General features: G+C 43.1%; 1 protein-coding gene across 4 annotated transcripts in view; it reads right to left on the bottom strand.

The window, feature by feature from the left end:
* Positions 1-12,477, bottom strand: part of SORCS1 (sortilin related VPS10 domain containing receptor 1) — an 810,676-nt gene that overhangs the window by 161,196 nt on the left and 637,003 nt on the right. For all 4 annotated transcript variants that reach the window (XM_069754250.1, XM_069754247.1, XM_069754248.1 and 1 more), the window contains exon 16: positions 7,169-7,299. In XM_069754250.1, the coding sequence (XP_069610351.1) occupies positions 7,169-7,299 (131 nt within the window). The remainder of the gene's footprint in view (positions 1-7,168; positions 7,300-12,477) is intronic.

Here is a 12,477-nt window from a genome sequence, read left to right on the forward strand (position 1 = left end):
CATGTGCCGGTGCCTTCAGGATTTACACATGTGCCTGTGCCTTCAGGATTTACACATGTGCCTGTGCCTTCAGGATTTACACATGTGCCCATTCCTTCAGGATTTACACATGTGCCTGTGGCTTCAGGATTTACACATGTGCCAGTGCCTTCAGGATTTACACATGAGCCCGTGCCTTCTGGATTTACACATGTGCCCGTTCCTTCAGGATTTACACATGTGCCTGTGGCTTCAGGATTTACACATGTGCCCGTGCCTTCAGGATTTACACATGTGCCCGTGCCTTCAGGATTTACACATGTGCCCGTGCCTTCAGAATTTACACATGTGCCCGTGCCTTCAGGATTTACACATGTGCCCGTGCCTTCAGGATTTACACATGTGCCCGTGCCTTCAGGATTTACACATGTGCCGGTGCCTTCAGGATTTACACATGTGCCTGTGCCTTCAGGATTTACACATGTGCCGGTGCCTTCAGGATTTACACATGAGCCCGTGCCTTCAGGATTTACACATGTGCCCGTTCCTTCAGGATTTACACATGTGCCCATGTCTTCAGGTGTAGAGTTTGACTCCATCAATCAGTTTTTGGTATTGGTGAGCCTCTTCCCTGAGCAGACTGCATTCTGAAGAGTTAAGACTATACAATACATACCCCCCATACATCTGAGCGGCGCCCTCCATGCTTCCAGTCCAGTTCCTCTTCTTTAAGGATGACATCTCCTGACGCACGGGCGAGATGCTCCGCGCTGAAACAAGTCTCTTCTTTCTTGTAACGAATGCCCTGAACGTCCATCACTTTATTGCTGCATCTGGTACTTGGTCTGGATGAGATCTCCGCTCTACGGCTTGATTTAGGGGGATTTATCAGAGCAGATAGAAATAGGAGATGGCCAGACATGGCGTCATTGTGGGATTTATAGACACTTTTGGAGCTCGTGTTCTTGGTTTACTCTTCCTGCAGAGATTTATACCGCAGCGTTATATGTGGAGCATAGTCAGAGACTGGCCCGACGGATGGGACCGAGACTCTGGGGCCATTCATCTCCAGAATCGAACAGTCTGTATCCCGACATATATCACACACAAATCCTCTGTCTCCAGCTTCTCCACTTGGATGATGGATTCTTCTTAATCGTGCGTATCCTGTAGCACCACCAATAGGTAAATGAAGGTACAGCAGTTGGTTTATTCTCAATGAAGGATTACGGACTTCGGTAGTCAGTGACTGGGACAGATTTTCCTCCCATCCAAGAGTTTGAAAAGGGGCAAAATTAGACGAGGCTCCAATGGTCTCCACCGCCCCACTTTGTTTGGCATGGCACCACTATGTTGGCAGTGCACTATATTGCATTATTATGTCTGTCACTGAATACATCGTACTTTCAAGTATTTTCAGTTTATCACTAATAAATAGACACTAATGACGGTATTATGTATAGGCTTTGTATATCAGTAGTATTTGAGCACTGTATGAGACCTTTACTTAGTCACAGTATCAAACTTTTTTATATAACCATTATATGGAAGTATTATGAGGGCACTGCATAGCGGCATTATATAGTCATTGTGAAGAAACCAGATTGTATCTTAATTACCCAGAAAGCTACCTTTTTGCAAACCAATAAGAACTGACTTTTCATTTGTATATTGGCTTGTGCATTTAAGTGTTTATGTCTGGTGGTTCAAGAAGACAGACTTGCAAACTGATATCATTTAACATACAGTGTAAGTCTGTAATAGTGACTTGTACATAGTGTGTGTTTATCTTTGTTTATTGATGTGTGCTGATATGCTAATTGTGCATTGAACTCCAGAACTAGCTTGGTGACTTCTAAAGCAGAGAAGGAAAGACTGTGCAAATAGATTGAATGGTCAAGTAGTACTATGTAATCTCATCACATCACCATTGTTTGCTATATATAAATGTTGAACTAAAGGACACTGGGTAATTCTAAAAATAGCTTACATGCCTTGGGTATAAAAAGAATGAGAGATCACATCATGGGGGAGACTGAAGTACACAGAGCTACCAGCCAGACATTCTGCAAACCACCCAACAGACAAGAGAAAGGACTGCAGCCAATTCATCATGGCACCATCACGAGGGACACTTATCTATGATTCTATAGGAAAAAACCTAGGGGTTTTCGGCTCTGGTTGGAAGGACACTGATCTGATCCAGTGACCATCTCTGAAACATGGATATGTTTGGAGAAAGCCAGGTTTGGGACCCGCTGGTCGCCTGGTTCCATGGAGATGGTCAGATAAGCCAGGGGGTGACTCTCTTGTCAACTGGCTTTGGACCTTGTATGGACTCTATAGACAGTTCTTGGTCATCGCCCTATGCTTGTCGTTACCTCTTCTCTGTGCGTTCATCCACAGATGGAGTATCGACCCTGGGAGCTCTGACATCTTGTCAACTAGCTTTGGACCTTGTATGGACTCTATGGACAGTTCTTGGTCATCGCCCTATGCTTGTCGTTACCTCTTCTCTGTGCGTTCATCCACAGATGGAGTATCGACCCTGGGAGCTCTGACATCGTGTCAACTAGCTTTGGACCTTGTATGGACTCTATGGACAGTTCTTGGTCATCTCCCTATGCTTGTCGTTACCTCTTCTCTGTGCGTTCATCCACAGATGGAGTATCGACCCTGGGAGCTCTGACATCGTGTCAACTAGCTTTGGACCTTGTATGGACTCTATGGACAGTTCTTGGTCATCTCCCTATGCTTGTCGTTACCTCTTCTCTGTGCGTTCATCCACAGATGGAGTAGCGACCCTGGGAGCTCTGACATCGTGTCAACTAGCTTTGGACCTTGTATGGACTCTATGGACAGTTCTTGGTCATCTCCCTATGCTTGTCGCTGCCCCTTCTCTGTGCGTTCATCCACAGGTGGAGTAGCGACCCTGGGAGCTCTGACATCATGTCATACTGGAAATACGTGGCAGTGATATTTTATATGCGCCCATGTAATCAAGAAATTGCAGCCATGTTGGGATTGTTCTGTATGCTATTGTGTGCTGTGGTTCAATAAAGTATTGCCACACTGTTTTACCTTAACCCTGTGTTGTCTGTGTAGTGTATTGCCCACTGGGAGATAGAGCGGGTGTTCAGTGGTATGAGCCGTGGTCCATGCAGTCTTGCTAAAGACAGCCGGGCCAGCAGACAAGAGCACTCACTGACCCAGTTTCTCCGTTACAGTCATTATAAGAAGTAGCATGTGTGAACTGTACAGTATGACTTTGGGCATTACTTAGCTGTAGAATGTGGACAACACATGGTAATCGTATGTAGAAATTGTATAGTAACAGTATTATATGTGAGCACTTTGTGGTGCTACCATATAGTCACTGTATAGCAGTATTATGTCTATAATGTATGGTACTATTATTGTATATTAGTAGTAACATAGTAACATAGTAACATAGTTAGTAAGGCCGAAAAAAGACATTTGTCCATCCAGTTCAGCCTATATTCCATCATAATAAATACCCAGATCTACGTCCTTCTACAGAACCTAATAATTGTATGATACAATATTGTTCTGCTCCAGGAAGACATCCAGGCCTCTCTTGAACCCCTCGACTGAGTTCGCCATCACCACCTCCTCAGGCAAGCAATTCCAGATTCTCACTGCCCTAACAGTAAAGAATCCTCTTCTATGTTGGTGGAAAAACCTTCTCTCCTCCAGACGCAAAGAATGCCCCCTTGTGCCCGTCACCTTCCTTGGTATAAACAGATCCTCAGCGAGATATTTGTATTGTCCCCTTATATACTTATACATGGTTATTAGATCGCCCCTCAGTCGTCTTTTTTCTAGACTAAATAATCCTAATTTCGCTAATCTATCTGGGTATTGTAGTTCTCCCATCCCCTTTATTAATTTTGTTGCCCTCCTTTGTACTCTCTCTAGTTCCATTATATCCTTCCTGAGCACCGGTGCCCAAAACTGGACACAGTACTCCATGTGCGGTCTAACTAGGGATTTGTACAGAGGCAGTATAATGCTCTCATCATGTGTATCCAGACCTCTTTTAATGCACCCCATGATCCTGTTTGCCTTGGCAGCTGCTGCCTGGCACTGGCTGCTCCAGGTAAGTTTATCATTAACTAGGATCCCCAAGTCCTTCTCCCTGTCAGATTTACCCAGTGGTTTCCCGTTCAGTGTGTAATGGTGACATTGATTCCTTCTTCCCATGTGTATAACCTTACATTTATCATTGTTAAACCTCATCTGCCACCTTTCAGCCCAAGTTTCCAACTTATCCAGATCCATCTGTAGCAGAATACTATCTTCTCTTGTATTAACTGCTTTACATAGTTTTGTATCATCTGCAAATATCGATATTTTACTGTGTAAACCTTCTACCAGATCATTAATGAATATGTTGAAGAGAACAGGTCCCAATACTGACCCCTGCGGTACCCCACTGGTCACAGCGACCCAGTTAGAGACTATACCATTTATAACCACCCTCTGCTTTCTATCACTAAGCCAGTTACTAACCCATTTACACACATTTTCCCCCAGACCAAGCATTCTCATTTTGTGTACCAACCTCTTGTGCGGCACGGTATCAAACGCTTTGGAAAAATCGAGATATACCACGTCCAATGACTCACCGTGGTCCAGCCTATAGCTTACCTCTTCATAAAAACTGATTAGATTGGTTTGACAGGAGCGATTTCTCATAAACCCATGCTGATATGGAGTTAAACAGTTATTCTCATTGAGATAATCCAGAATAACATCCCTCAGAAACCCTTCAAATATTTTACCAACAATAGAGGTTAGACTTACTGGCCTATAATTTCCAGGTTCACTTTTAGAGCCCTTTTTGAATATTGGCACCACATTTGCTATGCGCCAATCCTGCGGAACAGACCCTGTCGCTATAGAGTCCCTAAAAATAAGAAATAATGGTTTATCTATTACATTACTTAGTTCTCTTAGTACTCGTGGGTGTATGCCATCCGGACCCGGAGATTTATCTATTTTAATCTTATTTAGCCGATTTCGCACCTCTTCTTGGGTTAGATTGGTGACCCTTAATATAGGGTTTTCATTGTTTCTTGGGATTTCACCTAGCATTTCATTTTCCACCGTGAATACCGTGGAGAAGAAGGTGTTTAATATGTTAGCTTTTTCCTCGTCATCTACAACCATTCTTTCCTCACTATTTTTTAAGGGGCCTACATTTTCAGTTTTTATTCTTTTACTATTGATATAGTTGAAGAACAGTTTGGGATTAGTTTTACTCTCCTTAGCAATGTGCTTCTCTGTTTCCTTTTTGGCAGCTTTAATTAGTTTTTTGGATAAAGTATTTTTCTCCCTATAGTTTTTTAGAGCTTCAATGGTGCCATCCTGCTTTAGTAGTGCAAATGCTTTCTTTTTACTGTTAATTGCCTGTCTTACTTCTTTGTTTAGCCACATTGGGTTTTTCCTATTTCTAGTCCTTTTATTCCCACAAGGTATAAACTGCTTACACTGCCTATTTAGGATGTTCTTAAACATTTCCCATTTATTATCTGTATTCTCATTTCTGAGGATATTGTCCCAGTCTACCAGATTAAGGGCATCTCTAAGCTGTTCAAACTTTGCCTTCCTAAAGTTCAATGTTTTTGTGACTCCCTGACAAGTCCCCCTAGTGAAAGACAGGTGAAACTGCACAATATTGTGGTCGCTATTTCCTAGATGCCCGACCACCTGCAGATTTGTTATTCTGTCAGGTCTATTAGATAGTATTAGGTCTAAAAGTGCTGCTCCTCTGGTTGGATTCTGCACCAATTGTGAAAGATAATTTTTCTTGGTTATTAGCAGAAACCTGTTGCCTTTATGGGTTTCACAGGTTTCTGTTTCCCAGTTAATATCCGGGTAGTTAAAGTCCCCCATAACCAGGACCTCATTATGGGTTGCAGCTTCATCTATCTGCTTTAGAAGTAGACTTTCCATGCTTTCTGTTATATTTGGGGGTTTGTAACAGACCCCAATGAGAATTTTGTTACCATTTTTCCCTCCATGAATTTCAACCCATATGGACTCGACATCCTCATTCCCTTCGCTAATATCCTCCCTTAAAGTGGACTTTAGACAAGACTTTACATAGAGACAAACCCCTCCTCCTCTCCGATTTTTACGATCCTTTCTAAACAGACTGTAACCCTGTAAGTTAACTGCCCAGTCATAGCTTTCATCTAACCATGTCTCGGTTATTCCCACTATGTCAAAGTTACCTGTAGATATTTCTGCTTCTAGTTCTTCCATCTTGTTTGTCAGGCTTCTGGCGTTTGCGAGCATGCAGTTTAGAGGATTTTGTTTTGTTCCAATCTCCTCGCTGTGGATTGTTTTAGAAATGTTCTTACCTCCCTTCTGAGTATGTTTTCCTGGGTCGTCTTTGTTCGAGTCTAATGTTTTTCTTCCCGTCCCCTCTTCTTCTAGTTTAACGCCCTCCTGATGAGTGTAGCGAGTCTTCTGGCGAATGTGTGTTTCCCAGGTTTGTTGAGGTGTAGTCCATCTCTGGCGAGGAGTCCATCATACCAGTAATTCACACCGTGGTCCAGGAATCCAAATCCTTGTTGTCTGCACCATCGTCTTAGCCAGTAGGTGGGCGCATTATGAGACTTTTGTGTAGTCACTATATAGAACCTTTATATGTAACCACTATATGGAAGTATTATGTGGTCACATTATGGTACTAGTGTGTATGCATTGTATATATAACATTATGGGAGCACCATATGGCACTACTAAAAAAGCACTGTATAGAAGTAGGCAGTATATGGTACTAGTATGTAGGCATTGCATAAAAATATTAGGGGAGCAGTATAATACTTTGTATAACGGTAGTATGTTGGCACTATATTGTAATAGTTTGTATATATTGTACTATAGGAGCACTATACTTCTATGTAGACACGCTATAGCAGTAGTATCCAGACAATAAATGGCGCAGCGTAGCAGCATCATTTAGATACAGTATAACACTATTATTTATGGTGGATTCTACACTTTCATCAGTAAATGATGAGTTTTTAGAAGTAAATGTGAGAAATAATATTTTCTGTTGGCTCAGTGGTTGACGTTTTTGTCCTGCGGTGCTGCGGTTGTGTGTCTCGTCTTCCCCCGGTGTTGTCTACTCTCCCCATCTTCTGTGTCTACTCACCATTCGAAGTCAGCCTCAGTGCAGACACAGGGCTCGGATGACATGGCCCCGGCGTATCTCCCCTGCATGCATTTCCTTTCTGATCTTCGTTTCATGTAGGTTCTCTTAGCTCCCATGATACAGGCCTCGCCCTGGAGGAGGAAAAATAATGTCAGATTGGAAAAGCGCCACCTCATGATTTCACACATGCTGTATCGTTCCGCCATGTTGCTAAGTTAGGATGACCACATCTTAACTCTATAAATAATAGATATAATCACTAAAGCCATTATCAGGCCAACATGATAAATGCTGGCCTGTATTTGTACTTAAAGGGGTTGTAAAATATTGGAACAACATGGCTGCTTTCTTCCAAAAACAGCGCCACAGTTGTCCACAGGTTGTGAGTGGTATTGCAATTTATGCTCAGACTTAAGCTGCAATACCAGACACAACCTGTGGATAGAAGTGGCGCTAGTGTTATTATAGAAGAAAAACACAATTCAGAGATTAAATGAAGCTGGTTTATGTACAATGACAATATTACTAAACTCGTCAGAGGGCTGAAAGAAAGAATTTAATGCACTTTATAGATGTTATTAAAGCATGAAACTAGAGGGCGCTATTGCTTCCCTAAAATGGCCTGTGGAAGAGCACGAGAATATCCTCCAAGACCCTTCATCACCTCTTGTAGCCGTACAGTGGAGCAATGATGGGGGTCACATTATAAATGTACTATCCAGACACCTAGGACTAGTCCTATTTCTCAAGAGTCTGGTAGGAGGGGCTTACTTCTTTTTGGCCAGGTATGAACATTTCTTTATTGTGACTTGACCAGTTTAGTTGGTTGCCTTGAGCAGAGTTGTAGATCAGTTTTCTTTTACCCAGGGGAAAGGTTTAGTTTTGGGCAAACTCCCCCGGGAGACCCCACAACTACACCCCCAACCATAAGAGCTTAGCAGCATACTGTGCAGTCTGGGAATGCAGCCGTGAGCGTCTTCTGATGGACAGATGATGTCCTTGTTTTTAAGTTCCCCCATTCATTAGACGAGTTAATCAGATGGAGTGTGATTGATTGCAGCAATGGGGGCTGCGTTGTGCATACACTGACAGTAAATCACGCGGGCAGCCACTGATCAGGACGCCATCGTTCACCGATTTTACCAGCCGTGCAATAATGGACTTCAGCTTGGCGCAATAATTCTTGCAGGATCTGAATTGCCACCCGCCTCAAATTTCCTCCTCGTCCTTCCCAGCAGGAATTTGTCTTTGAAATTACCGTGATCTTTGTGCAGGACTGATTTACGCCCCATAATCTCCTCCCCGAAAAGCCGCAATATCCGCAGACTCCTCTCACTTGTTTGGACTTTTAAAAACTGTAAATAACTTTCAACTTTTTTTTTTTTTTTTTTTTAATAGTTGAGGTTAACGAGACAGGCGATCCGGTGCACCGCCGAGGCCCCGGTGAGTTAGACACAATTTTACATGTAAAAGTTTCCCATTAAAAAATCTTCAAAATGTGACATGAATCCACTTTGTTATTTATAAGACGCGGCTCCAATCCATCAATGCCAGCCGGTACAATATTCGCTCTGACGCTAGCCTCTGGCAGCTGACAACTCGAAATCAAACGCTGACAAGTCCTGCTCCTCTTCAGCGTGTTCATGTCAGCAATTGCTAGAGCGAACACGAGGCAAAAATAGGACGCGAGGGAGAAGAGAAATCATCATCTCCCGGCTTCCATGAAGAGATACAAAATACAATAATCAGAGCGAATGTTGGGAGCCTAAAATCCGCCGCCATCAACAGCATCGACGAGGCCACAACAAACTTTTAAAACTTTTTCCACTGACCGTAAAGATAGAACGTCACTAAGCGTAATCAAAGGGAACCCAACTGGTTTACATGTCGACGACGGGGATACAGTCTAGTATCTGTATAACTCAGCTATGAAAGTGCTTAAAATTAGTCTTATTTTTTTTTTTGTTTTTGCAATTTTTTTCCTCTTGTTAAAGCTTTTATAGAGCCATAAAGGATGATCATTTGGGCGCTCGTTGTACTGGTTACAATCATGGGACATAAAATGAAATGAAGGTAAAAAAAAAAACCAGTGCATGCTGGATTTTATCGTATGCGGGAAGTTGAGAATTGGTGCAGGGCAATAATAATGATGGGTTTAACATTTGGGAAGATAAAAGTGAATGACGGCTGTCCCAAGAAAGCTCAAAACGGTGCGTAAAAGTGCCGGAATGGCTTTGTTCATGTAATTTATGCAACTACTTGAGGGTAGTCTTGTTGTTTTTGTTATTTCTTTATCACAATAATCCAAAATAACTTTTGTTGTCAAAAGTGCAATGACATCGATGAAGTCCAGATGAACTACATTAAAGTCAATTGGATACATTGAGGTTCAATGGTGTCCTTTAGAAGGTGGATTTGGCATCAATACCATGATGCAACTTATGTTCTTGTGTATTAATATAAACGAAAATGCCCCATGTGTAAGGCTGGTTTCACATTTGCGTTTAAAAAAGCAGCGTTTTAAACGCAATCTCATTTGGTGAAAAAACGCATTTAAACGCGTTTAAACACTGCATTTTTAGACGCATGCGTTTTTGCATGTTTTAATACAAACGCGGCGTTTTGACGCGTTTACATGCGTTTTTTCCTGCATTTGCGTTTTTGAAATGCATGATGAGAAGTGTGTGGCAGCTGCCAATCATCAAAATCAACAAGAAAACCCACTATAAACAGAAATAGCAAGGGTTAGGGTTAGGATCCCTAGTAACCCTAGGGATCCTAGCCCTAAACCTAACCCTATCCCTAACCCTAACCCTAAGGGATCCTAACCCTAACCCTAGGGATCCTAACCCTAACCCTATCCCTAACCCTAAGGGATCGTAACCCTAACCCTAACGGATCCTAACCCTAACGGATCCTAACCCTAACCCTAACGGACCCTAACCCTATCCCTAACCCTAAGGGATCCTAACCCTAACCCTAACGGATCTTAACCCTAACCCTAAGGGATCCTAACCCTAACCCTATCCCTAACCCTAAGGGATCCTAACCCTAACCCTAACGGATCCTAACCCTAACCCTAAGGGATCCTACCCCTAACCCTAGGGTTAGGGGTAGGATCCCTTAGGGTTAGGGTTAGGATCCCTTATGGTTAGGGTTAGGGTTTTTTGTGGCAAAAAACGTATTGCTGTCTATGTAAATGCATGCGTTTTAGTAGAAAAACACAAGAATACACACTGATAAGCCAACCCCCAACCCTAACCCTAACCATAAGGGATCCTAACCCTAACGGATCCTAACCCTAACCCTAAGGGATCCTAACCCTGAGCTGCTGTGTGAAATGCTAAGCCATGTGAAGAATGTTGTTATTAGCACAGTTTTGAAGAGCCACTTGAAGTTTACTGTGTTTTGTTGGTTTTTTATACGATATTTTTGGAAATATCTGAGTTAGCAGAGTTTCATACAATTAGGTTCCCATTTCATTTTTAACGACATGAACATGATCTGCCCGTTTGCGAACCACTAACTCAATAGCATCGGATAAACATTAGAATCCATTGTACTCAACATGAACACTACGGTAAATAAAAGTAAACATGACCTTGGTAATTACTGGGGATGAGCGAACCCGTGAATTATTATTATTATTATACATTTTTATAGCGCCATTTATTCCATGGCGCTTTACATGTGAATACGGGGCAAATATAGACAAATACATTAAACATGAGCAAAAAACAAGGCACACGGGTACATAAGGAGGGAGGACCCTGCCTGCGAGGGCTCACAGTCTGCAGGGGATGGGTGAGGATACACTAGGAGAGGGTAGGGCAGGTTGTGCGGCGGTTCAGTAGGTTGAGGATCACTGCAGGCTGTAAGCTTGTCGGAAGAGGTGAGTCTTCGGGTTCTTTTTGAAGGTTTCTATGGTAGGCGAGAGTCTGATGTCATGGGGTAGAGATTTCCAGAGTATGGGGGAAGCACGGGAGAAGTCTTGGATGCGGTTTTGGGAGGAAAGGACGAGAGGGGAGTAGAGAAGGAGATCTTGTGAGGACCGGAGGTCGCGTGTAGGTAGGTACCGGGAGACCATGTCACAGATGTATGGAGGAGATAGGTTGTGGATGGCTTTGTATGCAATTGTGAGGGTTTTGAACTGGAGTCTCTGGGCGATAGGAAGCCAGTGAACGGCTTGGCATAGGGGAGAGGCTGGGGAATAACGGGGAGACAGGTAGATTAGTCGGTCAGCAGAGTGTAGGATGGATTGGAGTGGTGCCAGAGTGCTAGAGGGGAATCCAGAGAGTAGGAGGTTGCAGTAGTCAAGGCGGGAAATGATAAGGGCATGCACTAGTGTTTTTGTGGTATCGCAGTCAAGGACTGCATGGATCCGGGAGATATTTTTGAGTTTGAGACGGCAGGAGAAGGCAAGGACTTGGATATGTGGCTTGAAAGAGAGGGCAGAGTCGAGGATCACCCCGAGGCACCGGGCGTGTGGGACTGGGGAAAGTGAGCAGCCATTGACATTGATGGAGGGGTAGAGTGAGATGGGGGAAAGCTGATGAATTCTGTTTTGTCCATGTTCAGTTTTAGAAAGCGAGCAGAAAAGAAGGCTGAAATAGCGGACAGTGTGGGATTTTGGTGAGTAAGGAGGTGAGGTCAGGTCCGGATAGGTAGATCTGGGTGTCATTGGCGTAGAGATGATATTGTAAACCGTGGGATTCTATGAGCTGTCCCAGGCCGAAGGTGTAGATGGAGAAGAGTAGGGGTCCTAGAACAGAGCCTTGAGGAACACCGACAGACAGGGGTCGAGGTGAGGAGGTGGTGTGTGAGTGGGAGACACTGAATGTTCGGTCTGTCAGATATGACGAGGTCCAGGATAGGGCCAAGTCTGTGATGCCAAGAGATGAGCCATTGATCAGCATGAGTGATGGATACAGGGCATAAAGAGTTACCACACGGAGCTGCTGTGTTAAATGCTGAGTCTTGGGCAGTGAAATATTAGTATTAGAATATCTGTCAAGTACCAATTGAAGTTTACAAAGACCTAGATAGCAATCTAGCAAGTAAAGAGGTGAGCAACACTTGCCAATTGGTGTGCCACCCCAGATAATTATTTGGGGCTACATAGGAGCCTGTAACCAGCTCTTTTCTGCATAACTTTTATTAACTTCTTTTTAAGACAGAATCATCATTTTTTTATTATTACTAATTATTAATTATATTTTACTTATTTAAAAAATTTTTTAAACACTGGAATCAATCATCTTTTTCTCCACTTTTGCCCTTCACCGTGCAAAAATGAATAATTTGGAGGC

The sequence above is a fragment of the Ranitomeya imitator genome, chromosome 2, assembly GCF_032444005.1.
Source record: "Ranitomeya imitator isolate aRanImi1 chromosome 2, aRanImi1.pri, whole genome shotgun sequence".
Taxonomy (NCBI): Eukaryota; Metazoa; Chordata; class Amphibia; order Anura; family Dendrobatidae; genus Ranitomeya; species Ranitomeya imitator.